The 23,373-nt window shown below is 42.7% G+C and overlaps 1 protein-coding gene and 1 long non-coding RNA gene across 2 annotated transcripts; both read left to right on the top strand.

The window, feature by feature from the left end:
- Positions 1–13,266: 13,266 nt before the first annotated feature.
- LOC136544127 (uncharacterized) lies at positions 13,267–14,919 on the top strand. The gene is made up of 3 exons (XM_066536391.1): positions 13,267–13,585; positions 13,675–14,537; positions 14,842–14,919. Exons 1-3 carry the CDS (start codon positions 13,267–13,269, stop codon positions 14,917–14,919), a joined length of 1,260 nt encoding a protein of 419 aa, XP_066392488.1.
- A 57-nt stretch (positions 14,920–14,976) lies between these two features.
- Positions 14,977–15,787, top strand: LOC136546277 (uncharacterized). The gene is made up of 3 exons (XR_010781321.1): positions 14,977–15,225; positions 15,333–15,451; positions 15,526–15,787. It is a non-coding gene; the product is annotated as an uncharacterized lncRNA (long non-coding RNA).
- Positions 15,788–23,373: the final 7,586 nt, after the last annotated feature.

The raw sequence follows: 23,373 nt of genomic DNA, 5'->3' as shown, positions 1-23,373 counted from the left end.
ATGGCAACTCACTGAACAAGAGTTTTTATTCAAGTTATATGGCCAAACTAAATCTATTTAATGTTACTCATCCTCCAAGCAATTCAGGTGACATTTCAAATGAAAATTTTGCAGGGCTGCAAAGTCACTTTGCAATCATTGATCATGAGAGAAAGTAAAACATCTTATTATGTGCATTGCTTTGCTAGTATTGCCTATCGCTACTGCAACAGTTGAAAGATGCTTTTTAGGAATGAAGATTATTTTGAAAATAAGTACAGAAAAGAGAAGTCAGGTGACAGCCTAATGTTTCAAGACTTTATTTCCTTATTTACACGCCAATTTACTGTCTTTAATTTAATGTCAAATATTTCCTGACCCTGGGATACTCTCCTTATAACCAAATACCAACTCAGTTATCCACATATAAAGCAACTTCCTAATGGTAGGGAAATGTCATTTGTCTAAATCAGACAATGCTAAGTAATTTCCAAGCTAAACAACCTTAGGACCATGCTAGTGGTATTAACCACAAATTTTGTATGTCACCCTAGACTAAGCTTCATGGGATCTACTTGTGATTTATGATTTGGAGGCAGCATGATATACGATATTAGTGCTCTTTAATTACCATCATATACCCTTTTCTAATTTAAATAAAAGCAATAGTTTTTTTAATAGTCAGCTATATCTTGGTTGCTCTTCAAGGCAATGGATATATGTTAGGTATTTGTAAATGTAAGGTCATGCAGCCTGAAAGGCCACATAAGCAGCAAGTGACCATCCAAATGGAGAACAATCAGGAGAATATTGCCTGCTTGCAGCATAATTTCACAATTTTAGTCCATGAGTGAATAAATGAAGCATGAAATGGGTAGTGCCCTAACCAGCAGCCCTGCACTAACACTTAATAACCGGTGTTGTCATACACATACAGTTTAAATGGTTGTTTATACTATAACACACCAAGCCCAAAATGTCAGTCTTGGTCTTTTTTTCCTTACCCATAGAACTACAGAAGTACTCTAGTACCGGGAAAGGTCTAACTAACAGTGTGTTTGGTAAATGAAAAGCCTCTACTGATTCAAGTAAGCAGTTGTGGGACACCGTGGAACATTTCATCAAACACATAGCGGGCAGTGAGCCACGTACTCACCGTGGGGGTGGGAAAGCAGTTGTCCGCACGCTTCTGAAGGCCTCGGCAGTGGGAGCACAGGCGTGGAGGAGGAGGGGCATAGCCGACATCGTGGACGAGGAATGAGGGCACGGATGGCGCGGTGCTCTGGCTTGGGGTGATGGACGGCATGGGGCGGTGCTCCGGCGTGGGGTGGTGGACGGCGTGGGGCGGTGGATGGTGTTGGGCAGTGAATGGCGTGGGGCAATGCTCTGGTGGCATGGGCGAAGGGGATGGCGCGGGGTTGAAATGAGTTTGGATAATTTCAACCCACGCCTCTTTTATACCAGTAGCTCATCACTGCCGGTTTTGATTGTAAACCGACAGTGATAGGGTACATCACTGCCGGGTCATTCCCCAAACCGGCAGTGATGTGGTGTAGTAGTTAGGTGTTAACTTAGGTCTTAAGTAGGATAACTTTTCATTTTGTTTCGAACTCCTCCTACTAGCACAACAGTTAAGACCCCTCAACTTAGCCCTCGTGAACCGTGTTCGAGTCCTAGGCGGCCCAAATTTTTTGTTATATTTTATAAATTATTAATTTACTTTAGGAAATAGCTCATCACTATCGGTTTTGATTGTAAACCGACAGTGATGGGGTACATCACTGCCGGGTCATTCCTCAAACCGGCAGTGATGTGGTGTAGCAATTAGGTCTTAAGTTAGGTGTTAAGTAGGATAACTTTTTGTTTTGTTTCGAACTCCTCCTACTGGTGCAGCGGTTAACACCCCTCAACTTAGCCCCCGAGACCCGTGTTCGAGTCCTAGGCATCCCAAATTTTTTGTTCTATTTAAAATTAATTAAGCGACCTAAAGGTCAAAAGGAAAAAGTAAATAACCCTTGGCACACATCCTATACTAGAGCAGGGGTTAAGTCTTTTCGTGGGTAGACTCAGTTCAACCTAAAATTAAATGGTGTCATCGCACGGAAATTCAATTAAATCTCATAAAGTAGCAAACCATCTCCGGAAAATTCCAAACTAGGTGTTTCCTTCACACGTGGCACGTGGAAGCCTAAGAAAAAGTTTGAGACAAATACGGCACTGGAATGTATATTTGTAGTTGCCCAACAAATGTTACATGAATTACATGCGTGACAATAATTAAACACACAAAGTCGTACAATTTAAAATTAGAACCTAATGAAACTATGACCATGAAAACAACCTAATAAACATTAATTACTATCGGAATCACTGTCGGGTTCGATCGGGCCACGCACACTAACATGCCTCTATAGCCATATATGCTAATTGATGTCACGGATTATGTATCCGCTTGTATCGATGAAGTCCAATGCCCGTATGAGTGCACTCTCTCGTGCCTCACAATACCGAAAGAATGGTCGGCCATAGATGCAACCTACTGAACAACCACTACCCCTGTTAGTAATCCTTATGTAGTACTGGCGTCCTTCTACAGTGAGCTGGCTGAGGTTACCATTGCAGAAGTCCCAATCATACCCAAGTTGCTTCATAGCTTGGTCTAGAATGGCCCACAAGCCACATGTAGCATAGGTAAGGTCCTGGAGCGCAATCTGCATGCGGAGAAAAAGAAAAAAAATAGAGAATGTTATTACAATAATAAACAACAAATAACCATGACTCAGGTATAAGTGACCATTTTACCACATCCGCATGGTTGTAGCTCGCAAACCATTCACTTGCTTACGGGACGGGGATATCACCAGCATTCAAAGCAAGTGCCTCGAAGTGCGAGAAATCAGGCGCATCATAGCAAACACATCGAAGTGCCTCTAAACAGATGCGCACGGCACTGAATTGGGTGCTTATCATGTCCGGGCTCTGTCTTCCCGTCTCGCCGATATGGTTCCGATGATTTGCACCCCTCAAAGGGATGGAAAAACTGAGTTCACACGTCCATAGTAGACCACTTGCATTAGATGTCGTGTTCTCGACGATGTCTGAGATAAAGAGCCAGCTAAGTGTTGTTTGCAGTCAATCTATTGGGGATATAGTCTGCGACATATATGTATGCAACAATGATATTAAACTAATTACACTTATTTGTTAGCATCAAAAAACAAAAGATGTTGGAAAATATTTCATACAATAGCTGGAACAGGGAACCGTGGAATATCCACATTAGGAGCGAATGGCTCATCGCCAGGGTGGAAACCTGGTTCTTGTGGTGGGGGAGGTCCGTTGTTCATACCACCTGATCGATAAAATGCTAAAAAATATAAACATAAAATATATGCACAAAAAATTCTTCCAAGTAAAATGTGGCAACATAATTAAATATAGATCAAATGCAAGGAATAAGAATATATATAAATGTAGAATGGAAAGAAACAAGAATATAAATATAGATCAAATAAATATAGATAGAATATTGGAGAAGACAACATATCAATACCATTGAAAATGTAGGAGCCATGACCAAATCACGTAGAGAGAGTGGATTTCTTGAGAAGTGAGAGTGAAACATGAGAAATGAGACTGTGAGAGTTCATGGGTGGGTGGAATCGATGTATGTGGCCGGCGGTTTGTTTTATAAAGGGGGCATAGACATCACTGTCAGTTTTTAAGTAGAACCGACAGTGAAAGTTAATATCACTGCCGGTTTGTAAGTAGAACTGACAGTGAAGGTACATATATGTAAAGGATATATTTATTTAGATAGTATAATGGGAAACTTTTAACAACAATGATATATTTATTTAGATAGTAATGAAATACATCAAAAAATAACAAAAATATTAGAAATAAATTACATATACGATAACAAAGACCTTACACTAAAATTCCATATACGATAACAAAGACCTATTTGCGTATAGGTCAATGTTACAATCAATGTGTATCAACACATTTTAATGTAACCACCTTAGTAGCATTCTTCTTCCACCAACTAGGGGCAAACAGCAGTACCGAGGTGGTCTACGAGCTATACCAGTTGGAGATGACAAGGTGGCATTGATGAATCCGCCTTATCTGTACATGGCCTTTTTCTAGACGCGCATCGCAGCTGATGGCTCTTTGAATCTCGTGGCATCTCCAATCTTCGATGTTGCTCTATCTTTAGTAGCATTCTTCTAGTACCTCTTGTGTGCACCATTTTGGTGGACTACGACGCATAACGATATATGTGGTTTGTTGTGAGAGGAAAACATTGTATCATGGCTGATAAGGCATGGCTGAAACCAACATGCATGGAGAGGCTAGCTCCTCGCCGAGGGCCATTTTATAGGGGCTAGCAGTCGTGGTACATTTTTATTTCTGAACTAAAGATGTCGGGTAGGTGGGAGCAGTGTTCCAACTGTTGTAGTCAGTGGGAGCACTGTTGGCATGTGAGGAGCGTCTACACATCAATGTTAGTTTTAGGGTAAAAACCGATAGTGAATGGGGTGCATCACTGCCGGTTTTGCTTGTAAACCGACAGTAATGGGGTACATCATTGTCAGTTAGGTGTTAAGTAGGATAACTTTTCATTTTGTTTCGAACTCCTCCTACTGGTGCAATGGTTAAGACCCCTCAACTTAGCCCCCTAGACCCGTGTTCGAGTCCCAGGCGGCAAAATTTTTTTGTTCTATTTAATAAATTATTAATTTACTTTGGGAAATAGCTCATCACTGTCGGTTTTGATTGTAAATCGACAGTGATGGGGTACATCACTGCCGGGTCATTCCCCAAACCGGCAGTGATGTGGTGTAGCAGGTGTTAAGTAGGATAACTTTTAGATTTCTTTCGAACTCCTCCTACTAGCGCAACGGTTAAGATCACTCAACTTAGCCCTCGAGACCCATGTTCGAGTCCTAGGCGGCCCAAATTTTTTTGTTTTATTTATAATTTATTAAATGAATTTCCTCTGTGCACCTTCTTTCTCCATGGCCTTCTTAGCGTTCCTCTTCATCTCGGCCTGATCTAGAGACTAGAACAGTACACGCATCAAGTAAATGGATTACTCAACAGTCAACACACAAGCCATAGGCATTCCCATTCACATCTCTAGGAGCACATACATCAATGGTCAAAGAAGGTTGGAGGAGGAATGGAGCTACTACACCTTTGCTCAATGCCAACTGTGGGCTAGGCTCCTTCGAGTATTGCGAGCAGGGACTACAAACTGGTTGGGGACCAGTGGCACCAAGGAGCTATGGATCCCTCACTACTAGTAGTAGCTCGGAAGAGAATGGCCGCCCCAATGTCCTTCTATCGGAAGTCTAGACATATATATTTATATTTAGCTAGTGTTTAAATTCAGAGAGTAAAGTTTAGAGTGTTTGAATAGTAATAAGATCAGTCTCAATGGTAGTTTTAAATAACTTTCAATCTCATTAATTGTTATGATATGTCGGCATATTTGCTGAGTTGGTAGAGTATTAACAAGGAGGAGAGAGGAGATGAGAGTTTCATCAGGATCAAACATCCTTTACGGTTATGTGCATAATGATTACATAGTTAACAATAATCTAACTATCTTTACGTGCATCAACAATGAAGGCCTCATTGTGATCAAGCCGTACGTAAGCAGGTTTGTCACCCTCTTGAAGGATAGGTACGGGTACGTTCGCCCCGAATGGAGGCATTTCCTGATAGCCCCTATAGTCTTCTTCGTCCTTCACTCTATCGACACCGACAATCTTTCTTTTCCCTTCTAGGACTACTTTTAGCCTTCATTTTGTCTTGTTGTCCCTTGCATAGAAGACTTGCATAACATCTCTTGCTAGGACAAAGAGGTCGTCTCTGTATGCGGTCTTAGTGAGATCAATGGTAGTGAACCCTTCGCTATCAGTGTTGATTTCCTCGAGCCAAACCCACTGGCAGCGAAAAAGAGCTGCCTTCAATGGACCGTAGGCTGGCTCCCATATCTCCTCTATGAAACCAAAGTATGTCGCCTACACGTTGTTGTTTTCATCGCGAGCATCAAAACGAACACCACAATTTTGGTATGTGCTTTTCCCATCTTGCTTTTTTGTGTAAAATGTGAATCCATTGATCTCATACCCTTGGTACTTAAGATATGTACTCAAAGGTCGCTTGGCTAAGGCATCCAGTCGATTACCCAACTTTATTCCAAGCAAGCGACGTTGCAACCAGTTGACAAATTCCTCCTTATGTTTTTTATCTAGCCAAGCCTATGACCTGCTCAGATACAGGGTTTGCAGCGATTGCCTATGCTCATGAATGTATGGCATCACACCCTCGGCTTACTGGAGAACAGCGAACTGTGCTTGTCTAAAAGAAACAGGATCATCTACTATAACAGATTTCTCCCCCAATCGTTCCTTTGCCACGTTGAAAGCTCTAGTTTGGTTTTGGTGAATTGATGAAACCCTAAGTGCTAACCTAGTTTATCAAGTGATCATGATATAGGTAGCACACTCTAAGTGGTCAAGCAAATGAAGATCATAACATGATGTGGTGACGCCATGGTGATGATCAAGTGCTTCGACTTGGAAAGAAGAAAGAGAAAAACAAAAAGCTCAAGGCAAAGGTATAAACCATAGGAGCTATTTTGTTTTGGTGATCAAGACACTTAGAGAGTGTGATCACATTTAGGTTTGATAGCCGTACTATTAAAAGGGGTGAAACTCGTATCGGAATGCGGTTATCAAAGTGCCACTAGATGCTCTAACTCATTGCATATTCATTTAGGATCTAGTGGAGTGCTAACACCCTTGAAAATATTTGTGAAAATATGCTAACACATGTGCACAAGGTGATACACTTGGTGGTTGGCACATTGGAGTAAGGGTGGAGAAGTTAGAAGTGAAAAGGAGTTGGTCGCGAAGACGCTGGCGTCGGTCAACTGACCAGACGCTGGGTCTGAAAGCACCGGACACTGACTGCCTGTGTCCGGTCGCACTGACTCGATGGTATAGTGGCTAGGGTTTACCACCGGACGCTGGGCTATGTCCAGTCAAGGTGGACCGGACGCGTCCTGTCGAGGAGAAATGGATTTTGACCCTTACTGTACTCGACCGGACGCTGGGGGTTCAGCGTCCGGTCAGTTTTGCCGGAGCGTCCGGTCAACTTCATAGCCATTGAAATCTGATGAACAGCGTTTGAAGCCAGTGACGCGTGGCGTCCATCAGTGGACCGGACACTGAGTCCAGGGTCTGGTCAGTTTGACTGGAGCGTCCGGTCAGAGTGCAATGTGCCCAGTGAAGGAGTACAATGGCTCTATTTCATGGGGGCTTCTATTTAAGCCCATGGCCGGCTGTGGCTCACATCTTTGGCCATTTTCATTGACATAGCAACCTTGTGAGCTAAGCCAAAGTCCTCCCACTCATCTCCAACATTGATTCATCATCATAGTGAGATTGAGAGTGAATCCAAGTGCATTGCTTGAGTGATTGCATCTAGAGGCACTTGGTGTTCGTGTTTCACTGCGGGATTTCGCTTGTTACTCTTGGTGGTTGTCGCTACCTAGATGGCTTGGAGCGGCGAGGATCATTGAGCGGAGGGTGGTGATTATCTCCGGCTCTAATTGTGGTGATTGTGAGGGGTTCTTGACCTTTCCCCGGCGGAGCCCCAAAAGGTACTCTAGTGGATTGCTCGTGGCTTGTGTGATCCTCATCTTGTGTTGGTTGTGCGGCACCCTATTGAGGGTTTGGCATGTGAAGTCAATTAGCGCGTAAACCTCCAAGTGAGTGAATCGCCACAACGAGGAGTAGCTTGCCGGCAAGCAAGTGAACCTCGGTAAAAATCATTGTGTTTATCCTTTGATTCCGAGGTGATTGGTCTTCATTGTTATTCATCCTTGTGATTGATTGGTTCACTCCTCTACATGGCGGTATAACTATCTTGATCACTCTCATTACATTATCGCAAACTAGTTGATAAGCTCTTTAGTGTAACTAGTTGTGAGAGCTTGCTTGCTTGGTTGGTGTGGCTCTTTAGTTAGCTTTTGAGAGCACACTAACATAGGGCAGTGTCATACCTCTTGTGTGAATCGACACTATCTAAACTAGAATTGTGGTAGGTGGCTTGCATTTTGAGTAGGCTAGCGCAACACTTACTTCGCCTTATAATTGTCTAACCTTTTGTTAAGTGTTGTTGTAGAAATTTTTTTAGGCTATTCACCCCCCCTCTAGCCATTAGGACCTTTCAAGTGGTATCAGAGCTGAGGTCACCGTTATTTGAGGCTTAACAACCTTCGGTGTTAAAATGGCTCAAATCAACAACACCAAGAAGCCACCCCCAATTTGATGGCTCTAACTATCCCTATTGAAAGGCCAAGATGACAACTTACATCAAGTCAATCAATAGGAAGGTTTGGAAGGTGGTAGAAACAAAAATTGAGATTGAAGATCCAGAGAATCCCATCGTGGCTGAAGAAGTACTTCTCCAAAACAATGACATTGCTCTAAGTGCTATTCATGATGCAATTGATGAAAGAACATTTGAGCAAGTCAAAAATATTGAGATGGCTCATGAGGCATGGAAGAAGTTGGAAGAGTCATTTGAGGGCACTCAAGCCGTGAAGGGTGCAAAGGCTTACATTCTCAAAGAAAAGTTTGCAAGCTTCAAGATGAAGGATGATGAGAGTGTGCCAGAGATGTTCCATAGGCTTCAAGTGCTTATCAATGATCTCAAAGCACTTGGAGAAGAAGTGAAGGATAAGGACTTCTCCCACAAATTCTTGAGATGCTTACCTTCAAGATTTGGTACATTGGTCACCATTCTAGTAAGAAGCGGTTTGGACACCACGACATCAAACCAAGTATTGAGAGATATAATGACTGATGATACTTATAGAGATGATGATGAGAAGGAAGAAAAGAAGGAGAAAAAAGATGAGAAGAAGGATGAGAAGAAGAAGAGCGTGGCATTCAAAGCCACATCATCCAAGGGCAAAGCTAAGCAAGAAACATCAAGTGAAGAAGATGATTCATGGGATGATGATGATGATGAGAAGATGGCTCTCTTTGTCAAGAGATTTGGCAAGTTCATGGTGAAGAAGGGCTATCGTGCTAGAAGAAAGAAATCTTCATTCAAGAACAAAGAAGAGTCAAGAAGGTGCTTCAAGTGTGGAAGCAAAGATCATCTTGTTGCTCAATGCCCATACAATAGCGACAATGATGATGACAATAAGAAGAACAAGAAGAAGGACAAGAAGGACAAGAAGGAAAAGAATGAGAAGAAGGACAAGATGGCCTTCAAGAAGAAGAAAGGTGGCTCATATGTAGTCACTTGGGATAGTGATGCTTCCTCGAGTGATGATGATGATGATGATAGTGATGATCACAAGACCACCAAGAAGAAGGTTCTTGCAAGCATTACCATCAATGAGAAGCCTTCTCTCTTCGAATCTTCATCATGCTTCATGGCTAAGGCCACTAAGGTACAATCTCATGATGATGAAAGTGATGAAGAACATGATGATGAAAATAAAAATGATAGTGATAGTGATAATGATGAACCTACTAAAGATGAATTATTTGACATGCTAGAAGATGCTAAAGAACATTTTGATATTAAGAGAAGAGAATGCAAGAGCTTGAATAAGGAGGTAAAAGCCCTTAAGCAAGCCCTTGATGAGCTCAAAGCAACTCATGAAAAGCTAGAGGAAGCCCATGAGAAGCTTGGCAAGGCTCACAAAAAGCTTGAAAAAGCTCATTCCACTTTGCTTAATGAACAAGATAAAAGGAAGCATGTTGAAACTTGTGATGTAGGTGTAACTTGTGATTTAATTGATACATCACTATCTATGCCTATCATTGTTGCTACTACTAACCCTTTTTGTAGCACTTCCACTTCTACCTCATCTAGTAGTGATGGTCTCACTTGTGATGCCTCACTAGTGGTTGAGAATGAGAACCTCAAGAAGGAGGTCACTAAGCTCACTCACACCTTAGCTAAGGCTTATGGTGGTGAGGACCGCTTGCTTATGTGCTTGGGTAGCCAAAGAGCTTCTCTCTACAAAGAGGGATTGGGCTATACCCCCAAGAAAGGCAAGGCGGCCTTTGCTCCTCACAAGACTAGTTTTGTGAAGAACAATGGTAGGTTTTGCACTAGTTGCAAACAAGTGGGTCACAAAGAGCAAGAATGCAAAAACAAAAGCAAAAATGCTAATGTGTCCTTCATTAAGCTTAATTCTTCCTATATGCTTGTTAAGGGTACAAATGGTGTAAAGGCTAAGTTCATTGATAAACCATGGATGAGCTCAAAAAGAAAGCCATTTGGGTACCAAAGAGCCTAGTGACTAACCTTCAAGGACCCAAGCAAGTTTGGGTACCTAAAAAGAATTGATATTCTTTTGTAGGTCAATTACAAAGTCGGAGGAAGGCATTGGGTTATTGATAGTGGGTGCACTCAACACATGACCGGAGATGCAAGAATGTTCAACTCAATCAACACCAATGGCAATGATGGTTATGATAGTATCACATTTGGTAACAATGGCAAAGGCAAGTTCAAAGGGCTTGGTAAGATTGCAATATCCAATGACATGAGCATATCCAATGTGTTGCTAGTAGAGAGCTTGAACTTCAATTTACTATCTATGGCTCAATTGTGTGATCTTGGATTCAAATGCATATTTGGGGTAGATGATGTAGAGATCATAAGTGTAGATGGCTCTAACTTGATCTTCAAAGGCTTTAGATATGAGAATCTATACTTGGTTGATTTCAATGCTAGTGAAGCTAGATTATCTACATGCTTGGTCACTAAGTCTAGCATGGGTTGGTTATGGCATAGAAGGCTTGGTCATGTTAGAATGAAACAATTGAATAGATTGATTAAGCATGACTTAGTTAAAGGCTTGAAAGATGTTGTGTTTGAAAAGGATAAGCTTTGTAGCTCTTGTCAAGCCGGCAAACAAGTTGGAAACACCCATCCTAAGAAAAGCATGATGAGCACTAGCAAAGCATTTGAGTTATTGCACATGGATTTGTTTGGGCCAACACAATACACTAGTATTGGTGGAAACAAATATGGCTTTGTGATAGTGAATGACTACACTAGATACACATGGGTATTCTTTCTAGTGGACAAAAGTGATGTGTTTGCAACATTCAAATCTTTTGTCAAGGGCATTCACAATGAGTTTGAAACAACCATCAAGAGAGTTAGAAGTGACAATGGTAGTGAGTTCAAGAATACTAGAATTGATGAGTTGTGTGATGAATTTGGAATTAGACATCAATTCTCGGCCAAGTACACACCTCAATCAAATGGCCTTGTTGAGAGAAAGAATAGAACACTCATTGATATGGCAAGGTCTATGCTTAGTGAGTACAATGTGAGTCAATCTTTTTGGGCCAAAGCTATCAACACGGCTTGCTATTGTAGCAACCGCCTCTATTGTCACCAATTGAAAGAAAAGACACCATATGAGCTCTTGAATGGTAGAAAGCCCAATATTGCATATTTTAGGGTCTTTGGTTGCAAATGCTATATCTTGAAGAAAGGCACAAGATTGGGCAAGTTTGACAAGAAATGTGATGAAGGATTCCTACTTGGCTATTCCACTACAAGCAAAGCATATAGAGTTTAGAATTTGGATAGTGGTACTCTTGAGGAAGTTCATGATGTTGAATTTGATGAAACCAAGGGTTCACAAGTAGAAGATGAGAACTTGGAAGATGTTAGAGGCATTCAACTTTTAAATGCCATGAAGAACATGGATATTGGTGAATTAAGGCCTAGGCAAGTGAATGATGATGAAGATGATCAAGTGCAAGTGCTCTCTAACTCAAATGTGTATGATGATACAAATCAAGTTAGTGCAAGTGACTCTCATGATAATGAACAAGATCAAGTGGCTAGTACATCATCTCAACCCAATGATCAAGCAAGTGCAAGCAATCAAGTTCCAATCCTCCAACCAACCAATGTTGCAAGAGATCATCCATTGGACACTATAATTGGTGATATTTCAAGAGGTGTATAAACAAGATCAAGATTGGCATCATTTTGTGAACACTTCTCATTTGTGTCATCCATTAAACCAAAGAAGATAGATGAAGCATTGAAGGATGTTGATTGGGTGAATGCTATGCATGAAGAATTGAATAATTTCACAAGAAATCATGTATGGGAGTTGGTAGAAAGACCAAAGGGACACAATGTGATTGGAACCAAATGGGTCTTTAGAAACAAGCAAGATCAAGATGGGATAGTAGCAATAATTTCAAGTCGTCCGATTAATCGCGATTAATCGCGATTAATCGTCCTAATCGGTCCTGGGTGCTCGATTAGGGACCTCGACCCGATTAGCTTGATTAGGGGCCTGGTCGTCCGACTAATCATCGCCTAATCGCGATTAGTCGTCCGATTAGGGGTGGGACGACTAGTTTTGGCTGTTTTTTTGCTGCCGCGTGCGGGCCACTGGGCGAGCGCGCTAGAGCACGAAAACGCAGCTGCGTGAGCGCGTGCGAGCGTGGGAGGGATAAGGGGTTTTGGCTGGTAGCGACAAAAATTTCACGGGAAATTAACAGCCGCCGTCGGCCCTGTGCTCGCGACTCGCGAGTCGTGCCCGCCCTCTGCTCCGCCGGTGGCCAGCGCCCCTGCAGCCTGCTCCTGCCAGCGGCCCTCTGCTCTGGCGGTCCCACCCGCCCTCTGCTCCCGCGGTGGCCAGCCGCCCAGCCCTCTGCATCCTGCTCCCACCGGCGGCCATCTGCGCCAGTCCGCTCGCCCTCTGCTCCACGGTGGCTAGCCATCTGTGGCTCTGCGCCCACCCGCCCTCTGTTCCTGCAGGTGCCTGGTCACTCAGCCCTCTACTCAGGTGTCTGCTCCCACCGCCTGCCATCTCCTCCCACCGCCCTCTGCTCCAGCAGGTGGCCGGCCCTCTGCTGATCTATTCCTGCCGCAGCTGCCTCCCTGCCGTTCAGGTCCTTCCCTCATCCCCTGCTCCTCTGCCCTCTCATCTCTACTCCTCTGATTTGGATGCTTCATGTTCTCTCAAGGGTCAGGGGCTCAGAGTTAGAGCTGCATTCCTCTGATTTGAAGGCCTGAAGGTGCTGGCCCTCTGCTCGTTGGTGATGAGCTGCTCTAACGACTGTATGTCCATTTTCCCTCCCCATCTGCTCTCCTGACCTACATGGCTGCATCCTCTCTGGCTCTGCTAGTAATGCTGCTAACTATCAGCCTTGTGCTTGTATAGCTGTGGAGCGACGACATGCAAATGTGGAAGTGATAATGCCGATGCCTGACCTTGACGGAGGTGTTCTACATTCATCATCTGGGTCAGGTGCAGCTGCCACGGCTTCCTCAGCTAGTCCAGATGTTGCAACACTAGTTGAGAGGGCTATTGCAAAGCTACCTCCAGAGCTTGCGGCCCAAGCTGTTGACACCAAGAGGAAGGCAAAATCACAAGATCCAGGATGGAAGTATGGGTGGTGGCTAGATGCTTCGAAGAAGGATTTTGTGCAGTGCATATTTTGCAAAAAGATTGTCCCCTCTGGAATAAAAAGATTCAAGCAGCACCTTGCCAGGGGGTATGGAGATGCAGTTGGATGTCCTAGTGCTCTAGAAGTAGTTAAGAAGGAGATGGCTGATTACCTAAAAAGAACTCAAGAACTATTCTAGCTTTGAATCCTACATTAGGTGAAGATGAAGAGCAACAAGATGATGCTACTGCTGTAGAAGAACCAGCAGCTGTACCAGAACCAAGCTCTGGAACAAAAGTCAAGCAAAAGAAGAGGATTGCTCAGGCTGCCATCTCTTCTTTCACTATCACTGCTGCACCAAAACCAGCCACTCAAAAAATGTCCAGATCAGTGAGCTCAATGCTTTGCAAGTCACCGGAAGAAGTAGTTGAAGAGAGGCACAGATCCAAGCATAGTCAACCTACACTTGAGCATTGCACAAAGAAAAGTAAGGAGGCCAAAGTAGTTGTTGATGATCATGTTGCAGATTTCTTCTATGAGAATCGCATTCCATTGAAAGTCATTAATTCTAGAAGCTGGGAAGTTTTGATTGAGTCAATTGGACAATACGGCCCTGGGTACCGCTCACCATCATATCATGATATAAGGGTACCACTGCTTGAAAAGGCTGTGAACAGGACATCAGAGTTGAGGAAGAAGCATGAGGAGGCTTGGAAGGAATATGGCTACACCATAATGTTCGATGGGTGGACTGACACAAGCCATCGCCATCTCATTAATTTCCTTGCTAATAGTCCAGCAGGGACTTTCTTTCTAGGGTCTGTTGATGCTTCAAGTGAGATAGCAAATGGACCATTGTTGGCTGATTTGTTGGAGAAGCAAATAGATAAGGTTGGGAAGGAACATGTGGTACAGATTGTCACTAACAATGGAGCCAACTTTAAGGCTGCAGGGAGGCTTTTAATGGAGAGGATCCCACATCTATTTTGGACACCATGTGCTACCCATTGCTTGGATTTGTTATTAGAGGACATTGGGAAGATCAAGGAATTCAACACTTGCATCAACATGGCAAAGAAGGTGTGTAGGTTCATGTACAAGCATGGGAGGATTCTAGATCTCATGCGAGATAAGATTGGAGGAGATCTTGTGAGGCTAGCTATAACTCGCTTTGCCACTTCATTTCTCACATTGGCAAGCATGCATAAGAACAAGACTGGATTGAGGAATTTAGTGGTTAGTGAGGAATGGCAAGCTACCAATTTCTCTAGCACTATAGAAGGCCGGCAAGTTGAGAACATTATCCTTTCAATGCCATTTTGGAATAAAGTGGAATTATGCATAAGAGCTACACAACCACTTCTTGTTGCTCTTAGGATTGCAGATGGAGATGAGACACCTGCGGCTCCTGAGATTATGGCAGCCATGGATCATGCAAAGGCTGCAATCAAGGATTCTTTGAAAGACAAACCAAATTTACTTAAAGAGGTACTAGAATATTTTGATAAGAGATGGGAAAACCAAATGGAGCAGCAGTTGTATGGAGCAGCCCTATACTTGAATCCAAGCAAGTACTTTGCCATAAGGGAAAAAGATAGGAGACAAGCCACAAAGCTGAGAATTATGTTTAATCAAGTTATGTGGAAGATGGTGAGTGATGATGAGGACCAAAACAAGATAAGCAAGCAAGCAGATGACTATGAGAGGTCTGAAGGCCAATCCTTCTCAAAGCCAGGAGCAATAAGAGACAGAGATAGAAAAAATCCTAGTAAGTTCTCCAATCTGAAATTTTGTATAATTATTTCCTTACCTTTTCTGAAAGATATCAGCAATGAACTAATAATGGATTTCTATACTTTGGAATGGAATTTGCAGTTCTTTGGTGGGGTGCATATGGTGGCCTGACATATGAACTTCAATGTTTAGCAAAAAGGATTGTTAGCCTTTGTTGTTCTGCATCTGGATGCGAGCGTAATTGGAGTGAATTTTCTACTGTAAGTGCTATGCTACAGCTATTGTTGTGCTAAGTAATTGAGTATGGTATCTAATTCTGCAATCTTTTGTGTAGATCCATACAAAAAAGAGAAACCGGTTAGAGCACAAAAGGTTAAATAAGTTGGTATATGTCAGCTACAACCGCAAGATGGAAAACAGATTTAAAAACATTAGAGAGCTGGGTTCTAAAGGAAAGCGATCAAATCCACTCTTGCTTGATGAATTTCATTGGGAAAATGAATGGGTCAATGACAATTGTGAACCAGTTCATGAAGGTGCTGCCAATGCTATTACTTGGGCTAATGTGGATGATGCTATTGGTGCAACTCAGGGTCTAGAGGGCCATAACTTGCCTAGGGCTGCTGCTGCTCGTACTGCTATTCCTGCCCCTATGAGGCGTACTTATGCTAGGAAGCGTCCAAGGAACACAGTGGCTCAAGATCTTGATGAAATAGATGATGAAGAACAAGATCAGCAAGTAGAATCTGATTCAGCAACACCTATGGATGAGGATGAAGAATCTACACCACCACCAACAGCAACTGCAGATGGACATGGAGGCTTCCATTTCAATGATGATTTGCTTTATTAGATGGCTACTAGTTGCCTACTTTTGTTGGACTATTGTGTGTTGATGTTTGTGACTTTGTGTTGAACACTTTTGCTTATCTGTACTAAACTAATTTGCTTATCTGTACTAAACTAATTTGGTTATGTAATATACTGCCCGTGTGGCTGCCATGATCTGCTAAATGCTAGATATTTGCTACTGCAGCAGTGCTGCTATTGATATGTGTCAATAACTCAAGATCAAGACTACATTAGTGTTGCTAATTATGGTGTTCTTTGGTATTGCAGGCTTCCAGCAACAAGTCAGCAAAGGAATGGAGTTTGGGACAGTTGGACAGTGAAGAAAAGGCAAGAAAACAACTCCCACAAGTAAGTCACTTGCTAAACACTAATGTAGTCTTGATGCTTGCTATATTGTGTACACTATATAGTACATATAGGTATATATATAGTATGTATATGTCCTGATGCATAGGACGATTATATGGACGACTAGGGTCGACTAGGCTCGACTAAACGGCCTGGTCGACGACTAATCATGATTAGTCGCCTGGTCGGTCCTATAGCGACTAGGTTCGACTAGACGACCTGAAAACATTGGATAGTAGTAAGGAACAAAGCAAGATTGGTGGCACAAGGATATACACAAGTTGAAGGTCTTGACTTTGGAGAAACATATGCCCTGGTTGCTAGATTGGAAGCAATTAGAATCTTGCTAGCCTATGCTTGTGCCCACAACATCAAGCTCTATCAAATGGATGTTAAGAGTGCATTTCTCAATGGTTACATCAATGAAGAAGTATATGTTGAGCAACCTTCCGGTTTTGAAGATGACAAGAAGCCCAACCATGTGTACAAGTTGAAGAAGGCATTGTATGGCTTGAAGCAAGCACCTAGAGCATGGTATGAGAGATTGAGGGATTTCCTACTTTCTAAAGGGTTCACAATGGGCAAAGTTGACACCACTCTTTTCATCAAGAAGATTAGAAAAGATCTATTTGTATTGCAAATATATGTTGATGATATCATATTTGGATCAACCAATCAAGAATTTTGTGATGAGTTTAGAAAGATGATGGCTAATGAGTTTGAAATGTCCATGATTGGAGAATTGAGTTACTTCCTTGGTCTTCAAATCAAGCAATTGAAGAATGGTATATTTGTGAGTCAAGGCAAGTACATCAAGGACATGATCAAGAAGTTTGGCATGATTGATAGCAAAGTCATTAGCACACCAATGGGAACCAATGGCAACTTGGATAGTGATGCAAGTGGAAATATGGTGGATCAAAAGTTGTATTGGTCTATGATTGAAAGCCTACTCTATGTGACTGCATCAAGGCCGGATGTCATGTTTAGTGTATGCATGTGTGCAAGATTTCAAGCCTCACCAAGAGAAAGTCATTTGAAGGCTACAAAAAGAATATTGAGGTACTTGAAGCATACACCAAATGTTGATTTATGGTATCCCAAAGGAGCAAAATTTGAGCTAGTTGGTTACTCTGACTCGGATTATGCGGGATGCAAGGTTGAAAGGAAGAGCACCTCAGGCACATGTTAATTATTGGGAAGATCACTTGTTTCATGGTCATCAAAGAAGCAAAATAGTGTTGTATTATCAACCGCCGAAGCCGAATACATATCCGCCGGTAGTTGTTGTGCATAAATACTTTGGATGAAGGCCACTTTGAGTGACTTTGGAATCAAGTTCAAGAAAGTGCCATTGCTATATGACAATGAGAGTGCAATCAAGTTGACCAACAATCCGGTTCAACATGTAAGAACAAAGCACATTGATGTCCGCCACCATTTCATAAGAGATTACCAACAAAAAAGGGACATTTGCATTGAGAGTGTGGGCACCGAAGATCAACTTGCCGACATATTCACCAAGCCATTGGATGAGAAAAGGTTTTGCAAGCTAAGGAATGAGTTGAACATATTGGATTTCTCAAATATGTGTTGATGCACCCCCCACTCATATGACATGCCTCTCCTTCGAGCAATCCAAGGTAAAAGTTGATTGGCATGGCATACATCCTTGCTAAGGACATGTTTAGTGCATCTAGTCATATTTTCAATCTTATTAGGACCCTTCAAGTGGTTCTATTTTATAAGGCTCATTCATGAAAATCAAATGATTTTGATGTCTATAGGTATCACTATTGCTTCTATGCTTGACTTAATCTAGTGATGGCATATGACATGTTTATGGGCTTGTAAACCTAGTGTTTGATCTAGAAAATGAGCTATAAGTGTTTAACTCAACATGGTACAAGATAACCCTTATTTGGAGGTGTGAAGAAGCTTATCCTTGGATCAAACTGAGTTAAATATCTTTAGCAAATGATCTAGATTAGACCAAATTTGGGAAAATGATCCTCACCCCATTGATTGACATTGATAATCTTGACCTTACAAGTAATACTATATATATTTAGAACCTTTGTGGTCATTGATGACAAAGGGGGAGAGAAACAAAGATAGTAGTAGAAATAGTGGAAAAGGGGGAGTGAAAAAGAGAGAGAAACATAAAGATATCTTGATATATGACATAGGGGGAGAGATATGACAAAGGAAAGGGATCAACTAAAATTTTGAGCACATAAGTAGGGGGAGCAAGCTCATGAACTTGTATGGTGCATTTGTATGTGCATTTCATATGTTTGCTTGCATGGCACAAGTATTAAATTTAAACATCCATGCTTGTGTGATGAATGATAGTGGTAAGATTGAATGATGAAATTAAATCACTAGATAACTTTCATTTCCAAGTAAGTCTTTACAAGTGGTATCTTTCTAAAGTATGTTTCCAAGTGGTATTAAGCTAATCATGGTGCTAAGGATGGTATATTGGTGCACTCCGATTGGTATCACGCTTCAAAGGTCCACCTCTTATACCTTAGCATCATGTGGTAGACATTGACTCCTATATTTCCTATATAAGCATATGTGCAAGCTACAATCCAAACTCTTAGCACATCTATAGGGGGAGCAATTGCTACCATTTGGGGTTCATGAAACTTGTCCATATTCTTTTACAAATGGTAAATATGCTTGGGCAAGCAACATGGACTCAATTGAATTTTAATTCATATCTTTGTGTAAGGGTTGTCATCAATTACCAAAAAGGGGGAGATTGAAAGCTCTAGTTTGGTTTTGATGAATTGATGAAACCCTAAGTGCTAACCTAGTTTATCAAGTGATCATGATATAGGTAGCACACTCCAAGTGGTCAAGCAAATGAAGATCATAACATGATGTGGTGACGCCATGGTGATGATCAAGTGCTTCGACTTAGAAAAAAGAAAGAGAAAAACAAAAAGCTCAAGGCAAAGGTATAAACCATAGGAGCTATTTTGTTTTGGTGATCAAGACACTTAGAGAGTGTGATCACATTTAGGTTTGATAGCCGTACTATTAAGAGGGGTGAAACTCATATCGGAATGCGGTTATCAAAGTGCCACTAGATGTTCTAACTCGTTGCATATGCATTTAGGATCTAGTGGAGTGCTAACACCCTTGAAAATATTTGTGAAAATATGCTAACACATGTGCACAAGGTGATACACTTGATGGTTAGCACATTGGAGCAAGGGTGGAGAAGTTAGAAGTGAAAAGGAGTTGGTCGCGAAGACGCTGGCGTCGGTCAACTGACCGGAAGCTGGGTCTGAAAGCACTAGACGCTGACTGCCTACGTCCGGTCGCGCTGACTCGGTGGTACAGTGGCTAGGGTTTACCACTAGACACTGGGCTGTGTCTGGTCGAGGTGGACCGAACGCGTCCTGTCGAGGAGAAATGGATTTTGACCCTTACTGTACTCGACCGGACACTGGGGGTTCAGCGTCCAGTCAGTTTTGCAGGAGCGTCCAGTCAGCTTCGTAGCCGTTGAAATCTGATGAACAGCGTTTGAAGCCGGTGACGCATGGCGTCCATCAGTGGACTGGACGCTGAGTCTAGGGTCCGATCAGTTTGACCGGAGCGTCCGGTCAGAGCGCAGTGTGCCCAGTGAAAGGGTACAACGGCTCTATTTCATGGGAGCTTCTATTTAAGCCCCATGGCCGGCTGTGGCTCACATCTTTGGCCATTTTCATTGACATAGCAACCTTGTGAGCTAAGCCAAAGTCCTCCCACTCATCTCCATCATTGATTCATCATCATAGTGAGATTGGGAGTGAATCCAAGTGCATTGCTTGAGTGATTGCATCTAGAGGCACTTGGTGTTCGTGTTTCGCTATGGGATTTCACTTGTTACTCTTGGTGGTTGCCGCCACCTAGACGGCTTGGAGCAACGAGGATCGTTGAGCGGAGGGTGGTGATTGTCTCCGGCTCCGATCGTGATGATTGTGAGGGGTTCTTGACCTTTCCCCGGCGGAGCCCCAAAAGGATGAAGGTTATCATTCTAGATGAACCTATAAACAAGTTAGAAGAGTTCACCACCATGAGCGGAAGATATCGATCCTCACCTCATACGTCGAAGGTGCTGGTTCACCGGCGTGTCCTCCTCCGGAATCTCCTCCGCTGCACGTTTGCCTCGGTTGTCTTCACCGGCCATGAAGTTTGGTTAGATCTACAAGAAGGGGAAGAAAACCACTACAGAGTCTGCAAGAGCGAAGAAGTATGAAGGAATGGGAATAGTTGCGAGTATAGATGTGTTCGAGGCTAGAGCCATCAGCTCGTATTTGAAGCCACAGAGCGAGGTGGTGGACGCCTTGGGACATGCAAAAGGCAACCACAATTAATAAGAAGGCAAAGCGCCACCTCACTAATTCTAAAGAGAATACGGCATTGGTGGCTAAGGACATAAGATCAAAGGGTTCTCTTAATAAAGGCTGTGTTTTTAGACTTAATCGGATTAAGATTAGGAGTCTAGAATCGGCTATTTTCAAATTGGCTCTTTAGCCGAAACAAGAAATACAATGAGGCGACAGAAAATATGGTTATCATTGATTCTACACAAGATACATGTTGACATACAGATTACACATCTAGAATATCTTGGATTGCTTTCAATACTTCTAGCCAGATAGCATCAACTTCTATGATTTGTTGCTTGTCTTCTTCGGCTGATCTAGGAATATCCTCAAGGCTGTTGTGGATAACCCTACCTTCCCTGACCTTGGCCAGCAGTTCTTGTTTCTTTTGCTTAATAGCATCGGGTATTTGAGCCAGGTTGGACTTGTGGCGATCAATGGCGGCTTTCACCTTCTCCAGTTTCTTCTCAAGTTCTGCACACCTGATTTCCAGTTGAGTCAGCTCTAGATCAATCCTGAGGGAGTTCTTCAAATCGTCAATAAGCTATGTCAGCTCTTTGGCCTCTTGCATGTTGAAGTTCCTATTAGTCAATAAAGCTTCATGGTTGGACAGATTCCTCTGAGCCTTTTTCACCTTTGGGACTTGATCTTCAATAATGGATAAAGGTGACAAGATTCTAGTAAAAACTGGGGATGGATTATCCTTAATAGCCAAGAAGACTCTTTGCATTGAATCAGTGTCTTGGACCAAATCGGCTATATTCTTCTCAAACATTGGCAGTATATCCCTTAGCCGATTTCTAGTCTCTTCTAACAAAGCTTCCTTAGAGGAGGTGGCTAATGAGCTAATCTTGTCTTCATTTAGATACTCCTCAAGATTGAAAGAGTAGCTCAGAGCTAGAAGATTAAGTGCCTATATATAAGAAAATCTTGATTAGGAGGTTTGGATCAGTTTATAATAAAATAAACGGTGAAAGTGGATGCAATACCTTTTCTGTGGTAGTCTCTATCTAAAGAAAAGGAAAGGCTGATGATGCACCAATAATATCTAGTTGAATCGGCTCTAAGCTCTCAACATTGGTATCTGCAAATATCAAGAAGGATCTTTAGTTCATAATTATTGCAAAAGGATAAAATGAATATATGATTTTCTTACCATCAGTCGTGTACTGAACTGGGGAATCGACAATCTGGGTGTCGACAATAGTAGGATCATTTTTAACAAGTAGACTATCAAACTCCTGCTCCTGTGTGGGTGTTCCCTCTGAAGGTATCTGACGTGATAAATGGTCAGATGAAGGGTGAAATTGGATAAGAATCAAGAACTTTAAGGAGATACCTTGGCAACGTCGGGGATTGAAGTGGAAGGATCCTCATCTTCTATAATCCTACGAGCGTCGGTTGGTTCAACCAAAATCGGCTCCTCTTGGGGATCGGCCGATGAAGGTTTAGTTGACGCTGAACTAAATGCCTAGGATAACAGCTCTGCACCCAGAACCGATTGGGATGCAATGGTTGATAACTGTGAAGGAAAAGGATCAGAAGTTGAATATCATTTTTGAGGAAAAGATGAATTGTTTACCTGAGCGGCTGATGGTCTCGTTCTATGGAGTCTTTTCCCAGTAACAGCTTTCTGGGTTGCCCCTTGGACCGCCTTGCGCTTTGAAGATTGATATGTCACGATCATGGGGACAACATGAGTTTTCATCAACTTCTTCAATGGAGGTGCAGCTAATCCTATTCTTGAAACTGGGCATGGTGGCTGATAATCTATAGGATGCCCCTTCCTATACAAGCTTGGAGGATCGAATTCGGTGTCCTGAAAGGGTCTATTAGAACAGTTGGCAAGAGAGTTCATCGAATAATTTTCTGAAAAAAGAAATGATAAGTTACCTCTCTATCAGAAGCAAATTCCCTATCCAGAGCTATGCACAAAGGGTGGACCACCCCACAGAAGAGATGGGAGTGTCATTCTTGCCACCAGGAGTCAAAGAGAGTGGAAGAGAAGCTAACTCTGGTCCAGTCATGCAAGCAAAGGGAAGGAAGATCTGATCCCAATTGAAAGACTCTGGAGGCTTCCATCACCTCACTGATACCTTCTCTTGGCTTCAGTGTGTTCTTGAAGAACAGTTGGGGGGAGTTGACCAAGACCAAACTGAAGGGCTACGAAAGACGGATTGTAAAACTCATAAGTTGGAAGGCTGCCTAGTTGACCAAGACCAAACTGAAGGGCTACGAAAGACTTTGTATCTAGGCCAGTAGGACGACTAGTTGCTGCCTGATTTCCGCTGCCTGAGCTGATGTTTGGGCTGCCCGTTGGTTCGCGGCAAAGGCTGCTACGACCCTATCCCTTTCTTGTTGCATGTTCTGCATTTGAGCCTGTAGCTGCTGAAGCTCTTGCTCTAGGGTGGGGTCTGGGGCTTGCTGGTCTTCAGGTGCCAGAGGCTGGTCTTCGATGGCCGGCTCTTCTGTGACTTGGTCTTCTGGGGCGATAGCGTAGGTGCTGTGAGCGTTACATCTAGGTCTTCCCCTTGGTTCGGGATCCGTAGGTGCCCTTGTAGAGGCTGCTCTTTTTCTTGCCATTGTGGGTTTTGCTT

Source organism: Miscanthus floridulus, chromosome 3 (genome assembly GCF_019320115.1).
Source record: "Miscanthus floridulus cultivar M001 chromosome 3, ASM1932011v1, whole genome shotgun sequence".
NCBI lineage: Eukaryota > Viridiplantae > Streptophyta > Magnoliopsida > Poales > Poaceae > Miscanthus > Miscanthus floridulus.
Note: the sequence above shows the minus strand (reverse complement) of the source record. Positions and strands in the feature narration are given on the sequence as shown.

Excerpts from the sequence above, each read along its gene's own strand:
- LOC136544127 (XM_066536391.1), top strand. The coding sequence starts at position 13,267 with ATGCCGATGCCTGACCTTGACGGAGGTGTTCTACATTCATCATCTGGG. Across the intron at positions 13,586-13,674 it reads GTATGGAGATGCAGTTGGAT|GTGAAGATGAAGAGCAACAA; the intron begins GTCCTAGTGCTC and ends ATCCTACATTAG. Across the intron at positions 14,538-14,841 it reads GCATCAACATGGCAAAGAAG|ATGGAGATGAGACACCTGCG; the intron begins GTGTGTAGGTTC and ends TTAGGATTGCAG.